Source organism: Canis lupus, chromosome 29 (genome assembly GCF_003254725.2).
Source record: "Canis lupus dingo isolate Sandy chromosome 29, ASM325472v2, whole genome shotgun sequence".
Lineage (NCBI taxonomy): Eukaryota > Metazoa > Chordata > Mammalia > Carnivora > Canidae > Canis > Canis lupus.
Window position 1 is genome coordinate 6,160,080 of NC_064271.1, and position 14,090 is coordinate 6,174,169.

Consider the following 14,090-nt stretch of genomic DNA (forward strand, 5'->3'; position numbering starts at 1 on the left):
TCCCGAGGCCGCCGCCGGCGCGCGGTTTATAAATGCAAAGGCCTATTGTTGTGCTTTGTTCCAGGGATACCATTGTCTATTCTTCGGCGGCCTTCTCGGCGATTTCCCCGGGCCTGCGGCGCGCACTCCCTCCCCGCCCCCAAGGACTGGCTCTCGGGAGCCGACCCGGATCTGTCTGGGTGCCCACCGCCTTCCCTAACGACTTGAAAGTCCTCCGTCCGGCTCCCGCTTCCCGAGCATCGGAAACACAAAAGCCTGCAGGAAGTCACCCAGTCTTTGCCTGCTCCTCCGGGGGCCCGGAGAAGTGCGCGGCTCCGACTCCCCGGGTCTGAGCCGCAGCTCGGCACCTACCCGGGTTAATTTCTGCGCCCGCCCGCCAAAGGCCTCAAGTGGCAGCGGGCACAGCCTCCTGCTGCGCTAGTCGCTTCCTTGCCCAGCCTTGCGAGCCTCGAGTCTGGCCTGGGGACCGTGAGTGCACTTAGGAGCCAGGAACCCAGGGACCCTGGGCTGCGCAGGGCAGACGCACCGAGCGGCTCCAGGAGCGGGTGTACAAGGCTCTGACTCGCGAAACTTGTTTGTCGTCGCCCCCCCGCGCCCCCCCCCGTGCCCCCCCCCCGTGCCCCCGCGTAAATCTCTCGTGTTGAGAAAAGCAAGGCTTGCAGGAAACCACTCCGGATGTTTGCTGCTTTTCATGTGGCATTTGTGGCTGGCTCTGATAACGTCTAGAGCTCGACTTCCAACACCGCGTTTAGTAAAGAGACCGAAATAGAAGAGTCTACACACACCACGGACTGCGCTGCGGCGCCGCAGCCCCCAACACCCTCCCCCCAAAATACATGACAGGTGGATGATCAGAAGAAATTAGCTCTAGGTAACGGTAGGTAAGAGGAACCGGTGTTAAAACGGCACCATAATTCCCAACTGGCACATATAAACTGTTACTTTATAACTTCCAGGGAAGGCGTTATAAAAAGTGGGGGAAGGGACGCGAAATCTGAAGCTCCCACTCCATTCTATGGATGCTGTGCTCTCACCGGACTTCTCAGTAATCTTACCCAACAAAACTCAATAGTCTTTCTCCAGGAACACGTGCAAATAGTAATGGAGATCCTCCAGGCTGCCTTCCCCATCAGTTTCTCCCTGGAACGGTGTGGGCCAGGAAGAACACGAGGACGAAGAAAGTGCACGAGGGCAAATCCATGCATATGCATATTTTGGACTCACACTTCGATTGAATTTCTTGTACCCTATTTTATTTTACTTTTTTTTTTTTTACAGAAGCTATCAAATAGATTAATATAGGCAGATAATAGATTCTGGAACAGGAATAGTTTTTGTTTGGTTTTGTATTACTAGTCTAACGAAACTCCTGTTAGTTCATAAAACTTTGCACTAATAACAAAATCTGCTTCGGGATCTCTGTGGAGATGTTTATTACTATCCAGAAGAAATAGAGAAGATCGCCAAGAAAACAAGGAGCAAGGCACTGTGGGTGAATTTGTTCTTTCTACTCCCGTATCTCCTTACTTACATAACCATTTGAAATGCAATTATGCTTAATTTTCAAGCCCATATTTATTTTAGAAAACAACAACAACAACAACAAAGCCTTAAAGGAAAGACACACAATTAGTTAAATTTAAGATCAGCTGCTTCAAAACCACCCATTAAAAATAACACTTGTCGATGATTTTCTTAAGCAGATTAACATTTTTTTTTCTGGATTGAAACTCAGAGACCCAAGAGCTAGAACCACTTAATTCATCGTATATTTGAAGACTGGCTTGTAACAGGGACGGAGGGCAGCCAGCGCTTCACAGAGCCTCACAGAGGCAAAGTAAAGTTGGCTTCAAACTAATGAGGAGTTTTTTTGGGGGGAAATAGCAATGTCAGAGAAACCGAAGGCCAGAGGTTTCCTAAGGCGTTGTGTTTCTTTGTTTTTATGGATGCCACCAATAAGCAGACTTGATAGAATACTTTGTTACTCTAATTTCACACAAAAAGCTGCAGCATTTACCTCCCAGATCCCGGATGTAAGCCTTAGTTTGTCATCACACCTTCGCAGTAAACAAAGAAAATCTGTTCTGGAGATTGATGTATTAATTTCTTTGCAAAGTTATGGACTTAGGCAGAAATGAGTGTTTTAATTGCCTTAGAAAACAACACAAATATACAAACAAATACACAACGGCTTGGTTTAGTGCTTAGGAGCTCAAAACCAGGGCACGCTACTGGAGATGAATTTCACTCCTCAAACTGTGACCTCAGGAAAATTCCCTAAACACATTGTATCTCAGGTTCCCATCCTGTAATATGCAACAGCGTTTGCCTCACAGAACTGTAGGGATAAACTAGCTAAGTTTGGAGGGCTGTGCCAGGTACATGCAGTGTGAGGGCTTGTTTAAAAATCCCACTGAGAAGGTTTCAGATTTCAGCACGAGTTGAATACTCTTTCAGATTTTCATTTCAGTCTAAGGAAGCGTATAGAATCCCATAAGAGCTACCGCTAACTTTGGTGTGCAAGGGGATTGCTCTTGCCCCCATTAGGTGGGCCTTCAGATAAATATTGCTGCTAGTGTTACCACATTTTAGAAATCAAAACCGAGTCTTGTGTCTTTTACTGAACACGTAAGTGAAACCTTTTATGTCTATCATACATTTCATGCACAAATTTGCAAGGGTTGCTTCATCGTGATGAATAAAGGTTTTATTCTTCAGGATGAAGGAGTATTGGCTACAGGATGTCATCCCGTATTTACTCCTGTTTTAAGGATTAGAATTTACCTCGGACATAGCATTTTGAAAGTAGTGCAACAAGCAGGTTGAGTCCTTGGGGAGAGAATGTTTTTAATTTATTATCAACAGTGTCTACTGCATTCGATAAAACACACTTGAAGCAGACACCCGCGGGGTTTCCGGGAAGATGGCTAGGTACCTTCCCCCCATACTGACATCCTGAGCGCCTATAATAGTGTGTGCTCAAATGTTAACTTACACTCTCCACTTAATATAAAAATCTCTCTGAATATGCGTGCATATGCACACATAAGCTTATTCTTTGGAATAGCTGCATAGTAACCCAAATTATGGAGGTATCATATTTAAGAAAAAGAAGAAAGAGCGTTTGCTTAGTGCGTTCATCCGAACTACCGTGGCCAAGCACTTCTATCCAGCGGTACAGTCTACATTCCAGAAGGATTTTCGGGAGTCCCCCTTCCCAGGGTGGAGGGAACGCGGCGCCAGAGCCCGGCTTCAGCCAGTTTTCCCGGGGGCAGGTGTAGCCTTGGGCGCGGGGCCGGGGGAGGGGAGGGGAGGGGAAGGGAAGGGAAGGGAAGGGAAGGGGCGGGCGTGGGGTTGAGCGGAGACCCGGGATGCGGGCGGCCGGCGGGGCGTGGGCCTAAGGACGCCCGCCGGCCCGCCCCCGCCACTCCATTGGCCGCAGCAGCGCAGAAAAGGGCCCGCGGCCGGGGCGCCCGCAGCGTCACTGGGCCGGCGGGCACCCAGGCTGCGCGGTGGGCCGGGACCTGCCGGGAGCGTCGGCGGCCGCTCGGGCCCGGGAGACTCGAGCAGCCCACGGGGCAGGGCATCTCCCCCGGGCCGGGGGGAGGGGCGACGTGTCCGGCGGAGGGCTGTGGGGTGCGGGGCAGGGCTGGAGCGCCATGAGCAGCCCGGATGCGGGGTACGCCAGTGACGACCAGAGCCAGACCCGCAGCGCGCTGCCCGCGGTGATGGCCGGGCTGGGCCCCTGCCCCTGGGCCGAGTCGCTGAGCCCCCTCGGGGACATGAAGGTGAAGGGCGAGGCGGCGGCGAGCAGCGGGGCGCCGGCCGGGGCGGCGGGCCGAGCCAAGGGCGAGTCTCGCATCCGGCGGCCGATGAACGCCTTCATGGTGTGGGCGAAGGACGAGCGCAAGCGCCTGGCGCAGCAGAACCCGGACCTGCACAACGCGGAGCTGAGCAAGATGCTGGGTGAGTCCGAGCTCGCGACCCGGGGCGCTGCGACCCGCGGAGCCGCTTCCCTGAGCCTGAGCCTGAGCCTGAGCCTGAGCCTGAGCCTGAGCGAGACGGTGCGTGGCGCTTCCCGGGGCCGGCGCAGTGCTCCGCCGCGGTCCTCCCGGGGCCCCGGGCTCCCCTCGCGCGTTCCCTGTCCCGACTCTTCCCGACCGCCTGGGTCGTCAGCGCCCGGGGCCGCGGCTGCCCTGGGTCTGGGCCCCGCGAGGCTCTCCCGGCAGCCGAGTAGGTTTGGTCCTTCGCGTTCCCCCGCGCCTTCCGCGGTAGGGGCCGTTCTCCCTTCTGCGAAAGACCGGGAATGGGCGCGCTGGGAAGCGGCCTCCCAGAGGCAGAGGCAGAGGCTGCGGGGCGGGGGGGGGGGGCGCCCGGGGGGGGGGGCGCCCTTCGAGGGCCCGAGAACGCTGGGCCTCCGCTGGGCCTCCGCTGGGCCTCCGCAGACCTTCACTCCCTACTCGACCCCTTTCCCCCGCTCTAGTTGCTCCTTAAAGGTCGGCGGGGCCCGGAGCGGGAGCTCAGCCAGTGAGCCCGGCGCCCCTGTCCACCTTCCCATGCCCGTGCAGGCAAGTCGTGGAAAGCGCTGACCCTGGCGGAGAAGCGGCCCTTCGTGGAGGAGGCCGAGCGGCTGCGCGTGCAGCACATGCAGGACCACCCCAACTACAAGTACCGGCCGCGGAGGCGCAAGCAGGTGAAGCGCCTGAAGCGGGTGGAGGGCGGCTTCCTGCACGGCCTGGCCGAGCCGCAGGCCGCCGCGCTGGGCCCCGAGGGCGGCCGCGTGGCCATGGACGGCCTGGGCCTGGCCTTCCCGGAGCAGGGCTTCCCCGCGGGCCCGCCGCTGCTGCCCGCGCACATGGGCGGCCACTACCGCGACTGCCAGGGACTGGGCGCGGCCCCGCTCGACGGCTACCCGCTGCCCACGCCGGACACGTCCCCCTTGGACGGCGTGGAGCCGGACCCGGCCTTCTTCGCCGCGCCGCTGCCCGGGGACTGCCCGGCCGCCGGCCCCTACAGCTACCCGCCGGCCTCGGACTACGCGGGGCCCCCGGAGCCGCCCGTCGGCCCGGTGCACGCGCGCCTCGGCCTGGAGCAGGCGGGGCCTGCGCTGCCGGGCCACGTGGCGCCCCCCGGCGCCCTGCAGCTGTACTACAACACGATGGGCTCGCCGGCGGCCGGCGGCGGGCGCGGCTTCTCCCTGCAGCCGCAGCAGCACCCGCCGCAGCACCCGCCGCAGCACCCGCCGCAGCACCCGCCGCAGCACCCGCAGCAGCCGTCGCCGCCCCCCGAGGCCCTGCCCTGCCGCGACGGCGCGGACCCGAGCCAGCCCGCCGAGCTCCTCGGGGAGGTGGACCGCACGGAATTTGAACAGTACCTGCACTTTGTGTGCAAGCCCGAGATGGGACTCCCTTACCAGGGACACGACTCTGTTGTGAACCTCCCTGACGGCCACGGGCCCATCTCCTCGGTGGTGTCCGACGCCAGCTCGGCCGTGTACTACTGCAACTATCCTGACGTCTGACGGCCCGGCCCGGCCCCGCGCGGTCCTGCCTGCGGGCCAGAGGCGCAGCGCCCAGCGTTACACTTCCTGCAGGGGCTGAGGAAACCCTCGGCCTCGTGTTGTTTTGTTTTTGTTTTTAAATTGCCTAGGCATATAATTTATGGTAATTTATTTTGTCTGCCACTTGAACGGTTGGGGGGAGAAAAATGTGGGGTGGTCTGTGAAGATTTGTCCAGATACTTCTTTCCCACAGTTGCGTTGTCAGAACCCCATTTGAGTTTTGAGTATGTCCCGGAATAACTTGCTCCGTTTCCTGAAAATTTATTGACCAAAACCATTTTATCTTGGGTGTGTTTTCTCGATCTTTAAAGAAATAAAATCTGGAATCCTTTGTCACTCTGCTAGTGCCTCTTGTCACAAAAGTCCATTTTTAAGATGAATGTTAAGTATTAACATAGCACTGGAAACATTGGATTGATATTTAATATGTAGTTACAGCAGATTGCTCCTTCTCTTATAAATGATTCAGGGTTAAAACCTAAAACGGAACATTAGGATATCTATTTTTTTTTTCCTAGGTAGAAAAACCTCATAGAATGAGCCTGTGTTACACATTTCAGTGATCCTAGTTTCTGAAAAGTTATGGTTAATCTCGATACTCTAGGTATTTTCAATTTTCGTGTATCCCTTCACCAGAGGAGAACATCCAAGGAATTTGAGTTTTCTAGTTGAATCTTGAAACCAGCCTATAGAGGAGTTTGGATTTTTTTCCGGCCTACATTTCACCAAGAGTCTGTACACTCCCTCTCAACACTGAACTTTCTAGCCTTCACCTGTCTACACCTTGGGAAGTACTGTTGCCGGGTTAAAAATAATTTGAAGGGAAAAAAAATAAAAATAATTTGAAGGAGTCACAGGAATGAATCAAAAGCAAATGTGCATTGTGACCTTAACTTTTAATGAAACTTCCACATCTGTAATTTTTATAGGATGTTCTCCTTGTGCATTGGATTTTTTTGACACAAGCAGTTTTGGAGAGTTCCAGTGATGATTTGTAGCTAGTGTACTTTACCAGGGCAACTAAAGCTATAGCCCTGGGTATCCATGTTCTACTCTGGGGAGAAACGGACTCAAGGGGCTGTAAAAGTGAGGGGTTAGCCCTGCTGTGGACTGCAGCATTAATTGCTGTGGCCCTATCCATCAGATTTTGCAGGTTGAGGCAATGGATGCAGATGACTTGTGCTGGGCATTTCCTGTGCCAGGTGTTTCATCAATGCCATTCTGTACCAAGTTTGAGCCTGATCAAGCCTGTGGAGCCGAAGTGCTGTTTTCCCTCTTCTGCAAGTGAGGAAAGTAGGCACTGGAGCACTCACTTGCCATATATAGGGTGAATGCTTGATAAGTTCTCAAAACTTTTTTAAAAAGATTTTAAGTAATCTCTACACCCAACGTGGGGGTCAAACCTACAACCCCAAGATCAAGAGGGGTGCCAAGCCAGCCAAGCACCCCTACAAGTTATTAAAATATGCTTAATCACTGTTTTCCTTTGTGCCAGGATATATGTGGGCACTGGAAGAACTGGTACGCTGGTGGTGAGAAACTATATAAAATCTTCCACTCTGATTAATGCTATAGAAAAAAGGGAAGGGTAGGAGAATAGTTGAAAGCATTTATATCTTGAAGTGGGACAGCTGAGCTGAAATGGTTGACTGGATTCTTGAGAAATGGCAAGGTGTGTTTTTCAGAGGGGGTCCCTGGGTGCTAGGAATGTTTAGAACAGGAATTTCAGAAAGCAAAGGTAAGTCTGTTTTGTTAGGCGTAACAGAGGTTACATTAAGCATTTGAAATTCTGAAGTTAACTCCTGGGTTATATCTACCATCTAATCCAGTTCGCTTGCCTCTTAGTACTCGACCCTTTCCACATTCTTTATCCCTCTTTTCCTAGACAGGTTCTGCTTCCAGTCGGAGTTCCTTCCCCAGGATGTTCGGAGTTCCTAGTAGATAAAGTGAGCAGAGGGGCCTCACTTGCTCAGGTTCAAGGCCATGTCTCCAGTTGAGATCACACTAGGCATTTTAGCACATTTTTGGCCCTAGGAGAGGGAATTGTACCCTTGCCTGCTATGTCTTACAAAATAAAAAGATAAATAAGGAAAAGAGGAAAGGAGAATAGAGTGTTGGGGGCAGAGAATCCAATGTCCTGTTAAGTTACATTCTTTACTATTCACCAGGTACAAATGGGAAAATAATAGGAGCTAAAATTTTTTAGCCAATTCCAATGCCTTGAGCCCCAACAAAGGAGGATTCGTGCTCACAATAATTCTTGGGGGCACAGGTAATCCAGCCCATTCTTTATCTTTTCTTAGGCAGACTCATGAAGTGGTCTCCGGTGGCAGCTAGTGACTGCTTTTTGTTTTACTGTAGACACAAATACATCAAAGACCTACTGCTTTTCCCCTACTGGAGAAGTCCGTCACAAGGTAAAAATGCAGAGTAGTGCTCCTGAGTTATAAGCACTCTTAGGTCTTGCTGATTTGAATTCACCCTAGGTGATGGTCTGAGGAAAACCAGGAAGCCCCTCCCCAGAAGTCTGAGGAATACACAGACACACACACACACACACACACACACACACAATATTTTAGACATCATTTTAGGCAATGCATGGCCCCTGGCAAGCCATCCAAGGGTGGTGGGAATCTGAAACCCTCCGATTTAGAAGCTGTGATGGTGAGGCTTTGTTGGAAAGCATGGCACCCCAGCGTGGAAGCAAAAGAGCAGTTTCCCTATATTTGAAAACACAAAGGGACATGTCAAGAACTCCTTAATTTTACTGAATCCTCCCTTCCTGACACATGTGAATCAAGGAACATGGGGAGTGGTATGTCCCTTTCTTAGAGTATAAGGGAAACTCAGGATGCCCTGCCAAGGTGAATGTATGACTTTCACCTTTGTGCAGTTGAGTGGTGACAGTCCTTAGTCCCCAGGTCCGTCCCCATGAGCTGTGTCTTGGGTATTTATATCCTTGTATAAACTCCTTATATGATCTGGGTTGAACTTTGTACTCTTAACCCAACAGAATGGAATAGAAATGATACAGTGTCAGCTCTCCTATTAAGATGGCTTAGAAGATTGTTCTTGTAGCTCAACTCTGAGCTACAAAGTTGTAACCAAAAAAAAAAAAAAAAAAAGTTGTAACCAGTGCAATTACTAGGGTGATGAGACCATTTTTGGAGACCACATGGAGACGAGAGGCCCTGTGACTCCCTGCAAAGGTAAAGAGCTCAGCCTTACTGACAGCTGACTCCCTCTGCCCTCCTACCATCTGATTATAAATCAGGAGAGGCTGGAAGAATAAATACCCAGATAAGCTCAGGCAGTGCACAGGTGGCAAAGATTTTTATTTGTTTATTTTTTTAAGATTTTTTTTTAAAAAAGATGTTATTTACTTGAGAGAGACAGAGATAGCACAAGAAAGAGAGAGCATGGAGCAGGGAGGAAAGGGCAGAGGGAGAAGGAGAAGCAGGCTGAGCAGGGAGCCTGATGCGGGGTTCTATCCCAGGACCCCAGGATCATGACCTGAGCCAAAGGCAGGCAATAAATGGACTGAGCCATTCAAGTGCCCCTAATTTTATCTTTCAGATTTAAAAAAAAATGGTTTTTATGAACCACTAGGTTTTGGGAGAGTTTTGTTACAACAACAAGTTATTGAAACAGGTGTTATCCTTAAATAATCCTTTCTTATCTTTAACTATAGGGATAGGGGCACTGATGAAAAAAACAAGAAAAAAGCATTGGGGCCTGTCAGAGACACCAATATAGTGTTTTTTTTTTAATTTTTTCAATATAGTTTTAAAATGAAGGACAGAATGTAAAACTTGGAGAACTCTGTGATATCCCCAAATGTATACAGCCCTCTTTCCTCAAGCAAACTCAATGAAATGACCACAGGTGCCGGCTAGTAACTGGTTTGTAAACAACAACAAACAACAACAACAAAATGGTCTCAATTTTTTACTATTTAATTTTGGAAGCAAATGCTTCCAAAAGGATATGTTGCTTGCCTCCAAACCCCAGTCCCTACCCCAGCCCCAGCCCATCTTCATTTCTGAGTACTTCAGAAGTGTGTTAGAAGGTAGGAATCCAGCCCTTTTATGGACTGGGATATCCAGACTTGATGCCAGCATAGTCTACACATCTTTAAGACACCCAGGTAAAAAGAGGATATTTTCTTTCTCACAGACACTGACTACATCCCATTAAAGCTACCAGGGTGTGTGTAATAAATTACAAAATAAACTTGTTACCTATAAGCAGCTAATAGATGATATCACAATGAAACTATATCTTTCGCTTATCATTCCTTTTTAAAATTATTTATTTATTTAATAGAGAGTGAGATAGTGAGAAAAAGCATGCAAACAGGGTAGGGAGGATAGGGAGAAGCAGTTTCCTCACTGAGCTCCATCACAGGACCCTGGGATCATGACTTGAGCCAAAGGCAGACACTTAATTGACTGAGCCACCCAGGTGCCCCACTTATTATTCTTATCTTAGAAGATTATTGTACCTTTCATTTGAATAACACTGCAAAAGACATCAACTTGTTCTTTACCAGTTCCTTATCAGGAAAAAGCACATACAAGCAAAAGGAATCCAGAACAAATGAAATGGGGTGCTATGAACCAAAATATATCATCTCTGTCTAACATTGCATATTTATTTATTTATTTATTTATTTATTTATTTATTTATTTATTTATGACACACAGAAAGAGGCAGAGATACAGGCAGAGGGAGAAGCAGGCTCCCTGCAGGGAACCGGATGTGGGGACTCCATCCAGGGTCCTGGGATCATGACCTGAGTCAAAGGCAGACACTCAACCACTGACCCACCCAGGTGCCTTGCATTTTGTTTTTAATACTCAGAATTGTGCCTGTCATATTATAGATTTCAAACATTCCCTTCCTCCCCCCATTCCCCTTTGATTTGTTTTGACAATACTGCACAGGGAGAGATTTTACACCCATTATTTCAGCATAGATTTATTCTTCCTGCTTACTAGGTGCTTCCTTCTGAGTCTAGAATATTCATCTGAAGAAATTGTTCTTACCCATCCCCATCTGGAGTAGGATGAGGAATGTTTGATTTTTCTTCTTCCACATGAGAAGCCCATGGCAGGGATTCCTGGGTGGTGCAGTGGTTTGGCGCCTGCCTTTGGCCCAGGGCGTGATCCTGGATATCCAGGATCGAATCCCACGTCGGGCTCCCGGTGCATGGAGCCTGCTTCTCCCTCTGCCTCTCTCTCTCTGTGTGTGACTATCATAAATAAAAAAAAAAAAAAAAAAAAAAAAAAAAAAAGAGAAGCCCATGGCAGACAAAGCATTTCGTTGGGGTCTATGGCCTGGGAACCAGCTGTGTCTCTTTAATTTTCCAGTATAACACCCACCCCTCTTTTCCTTCTTTTTTAAATTTTTATTTCTTTATGATAGTCAGAGAGAGAAAGAGAGAGAGAGGCAGAGACATAGGCAGAGGGAGAAGCAGGCTCCATGCACCGGGAGCCCGACGTGGGATTCGATCCCGGGTCTCCAGGATCGCACCCTGGGCCAAAGGTAGGCACTAAACCGCTGCGCCACCCAGGGATCCCTCTTCCTTCTAATAAGAAAGTTGCTGTGGGCTTTCTCCTAAATTATTAGGCAGCTTTCTGTGAATCACCAGTTCAATTCACAGTGTCCTCCTTGCACAAACATGGAAAACTCACCACTGGCTTTATTCAAGATTCTGGACATTAAAAATTCTTTTTTTTTTTTTAAGATTTATTTATTTATTCATGAGAGACACAGAAAGAGAGAGGCAGAGACACAGGCAGAGGGAGAAGCAGGCTCCATGCAGGGAGCCTAACAGTGGGGATTTGATCCCAGGTCTCCAGGATCAGCCCTGGACTTAAGGCGGCACTAAACCGCTGAGCCACCCAGGCTGCCCTGGACATTAAAAATTCTTAACACAGTATAAAACAGCATTTAAATAGTGTAGTAGTATTTCTTAGTGCAGTATACAATTTCTTAGTATACAGCATACAGCATACAGCAAGTGTGAAATAAGTTATTGCCATGATAACAATGATATTCTTTAATATAACTTTCTCTGCAGCTCAGGTCCGAACAACAATTTGGCTTAATTTAAAAAAAAAAAAAAAAAAAAAAAAAAAAAAAAACTTTTAAACGTCTTATTCTTGCTGAAGACATTTTAGCTTGGAGAGTCTTTTTTTCACTTTAACCAAAGTCTTTTTTTTTTTTAAGACTTTATTTATTTATTTGAGAGAGAGATTGAGAGAGAGAAAGTACACATGAGCAGGGGCAGAGTGAGAGGGAGAAGCCGGTTCCCCTGCTGAGCAGGGAGTCCAATGAGGGGCTTGGTCCCAGGACCCCCGGATCATGACCTGATGACCTGAGCCTAAGGCAGACAATCAACTGAGCCACCCAGGCGCCCCCACTTTAGTCCAAGTCTTAAACACTTAGCCAAAGTCAAATTCGTAATAAATAGTCCCCAAACTGATGCTGCGCTGAATAGATGACTTGTGAAGTCATACTGGCGGGGTGAGATTCGGATGAGCACAAAGAGCAGGTAGACATTTTGCATACCCAGCCTTTTCCAGGGTCATGGTCACTTTGCTGGCAGTCGGTGCCCTCCCTTCCACCTGATCTCTTGTTAGGCAAGGAAAGAAAAATTGAGGGGCCCCTGCCTGGCTCAGCGGTTGAGCAGCTGCCTTTGGCTCAGGGTGTGACCCTCGAGGCCCCGGATCGAGTCCCACATCAAGCTTCTGCACCTCTCATGAATAAATAAAATATTTTTTAAATAAATAAAATCTTAAAAAAAAGGAAAGAAAAATTGTGGCAAACTGAGCAGTAGACTGAGCAGTTTTCTGGTCGGATTCTTCTGGCCACGAGAACTCCTGGGGCAAAGACTCTCCTTTTTCACTTTGTATCACCTGACCAGGCACCTGATAAGTGCCTAGAAAATTGCTGGAGTACATGTTAGTTAGTACCTTAGTTTTCCACTGGGGATTCACAAAGAATTCAGGAGTTCCTGCTTTGCCTCTTTCCTTTAGTCACCAGTGGCTACAGCTCCTTTCTTCTGGAAAATGTGTTTAAACATCAAATTTAAGGATACCAGAGACTAAGATATTCTTATTCAGAGTGTAGAGGGCTGAACCACGCCCCGAGTGGCAGTGTCCTAAAAGAAGGCTCTGCATTTTGAGTCACAAGTTCATCTGGTTCAGCAACTTAGCTTTGGGAGTTAGGAGAAGTCACTAATTTTTTTTTTTCTGCACTCCAGTCCGCTCATCTGAAAAAAATAGGAATAATGATCATTGTAGGGACCAAGTGAGGTTGTGCTAAAAGGATTGCTTCAGTGCCACAGAAAATGCTTTCTCCTCTCTCTGCCCTTCTTTATCTTTTGATTTTGTATATCTCTATCGATTCCAGCAGACTTGGGGGATTCAATTTAATTATTTCACTGGAAAAGAGAAGACAACAGGAACTTGCCTCCCCTGGAGCTTTGATTAGTGGATTGAGAATTTTAAGAGAATTCTAAGACTGTCTATATTGGCTGGAAACATTGATCATCTATGTTTCACTCTGAACTTTGGACCCTCAGCCTATTTGATTATAAAATGAGAATAGGAGTAGTTGTCACTTGCCGAAGAACTTCATATAGAATGTCTCGATTAATATGAACTCCCATTTCGCATGGAAATCTCAAGGCTCCTGTCAGTGGGACACACTGAATGCAATATCAAGTCTGCTAACATTCATCATTCAGGCCAGCCTTCTTCCACTCATCATAGTTTATGAAGTCCTGAATCACATTTGCATGTCATTTTCTTTTTTAGGACTGAAGAGAGTTGGAATTCTTGAGGGTGAATAAGTAGAGTGGTATGGGGAAGGACAGCAAATTGAGAAATAAATTCTCACTTCCGGCAGTTCCAAGTAACACTGAAACTTGATACTCAGGTTCCTGAATCACTCAGTCTTCAGAAGTTTTTTCCTCAGGGCTTGGGTAGAGGTGGGGAAAAGAAGAAAATTCTCTGACATCCTTGAAATGAATGAACAATTTTGGAGTTATTCTCTAGGTAGTGGATTCTTCTGTTCATTTTAATAAATCCATTTGGACAATTGAAAACATTAGTAGGGCTTGCACACACAGACCAAGAATATTAAACTGAAAAGGGCTTAATGAGATTATAAGAGAGAGAAAGAAAACAAAATTAGAAGTTTGTAGTTTCAGTAAAGAGGTTGTGGGTATAGAAAGTGTAGTTTTTATTTATTCATTTAAAAATAATTTAAGGGATCCCTGGGTGGCTCAGCGGTTTAGCGCCGCCTTTGGCCCAGGGCGTGATCCTGGAGTCCTCGGATCGAGTCCGGCATCAGGCTCCCCGCATGGAGCCTGCTTCTCCCTCTGCCTGTGTCTCTGCCTCTCTCTCTCTCTCTCTCTCTCTCTCTCTCTCTGTCTCTCATGAATAAATACATAAAATCTTAAAAAATAATTTAAACATTTTAATGATGCACATGCTTACAGAAGAGCAACATTACA

At 48.3% G+C, this 14,090-nt stretch overlaps 1 protein-coding gene across 1 annotated transcript; it reads left to right on the plus strand.

Annotated features, from left to right (window-relative positions):
• The first annotated feature begins 3,490 nt into the window (after positions 1–3,490).
• Positions 3,491–5,896, plus strand: SOX17 (SRY-box transcription factor 17). The gene is made up of 2 exons (XM_025477746.3): positions 3,491–3,966; positions 4,569–5,896. Exons 1-2 carry the CDS (start codon positions 3,660–3,662, stop codon positions 5,519–5,521), a joined length of 1,260 nt encoding a protein of 419 aa, XP_025333531.1. The 5' UTR covers positions 3,491–3,659; the 3' UTR covers positions 5,522–5,896.
• The last annotated feature ends 8,194 nt before the right edge of the window (positions 5,897–14,090 follow it).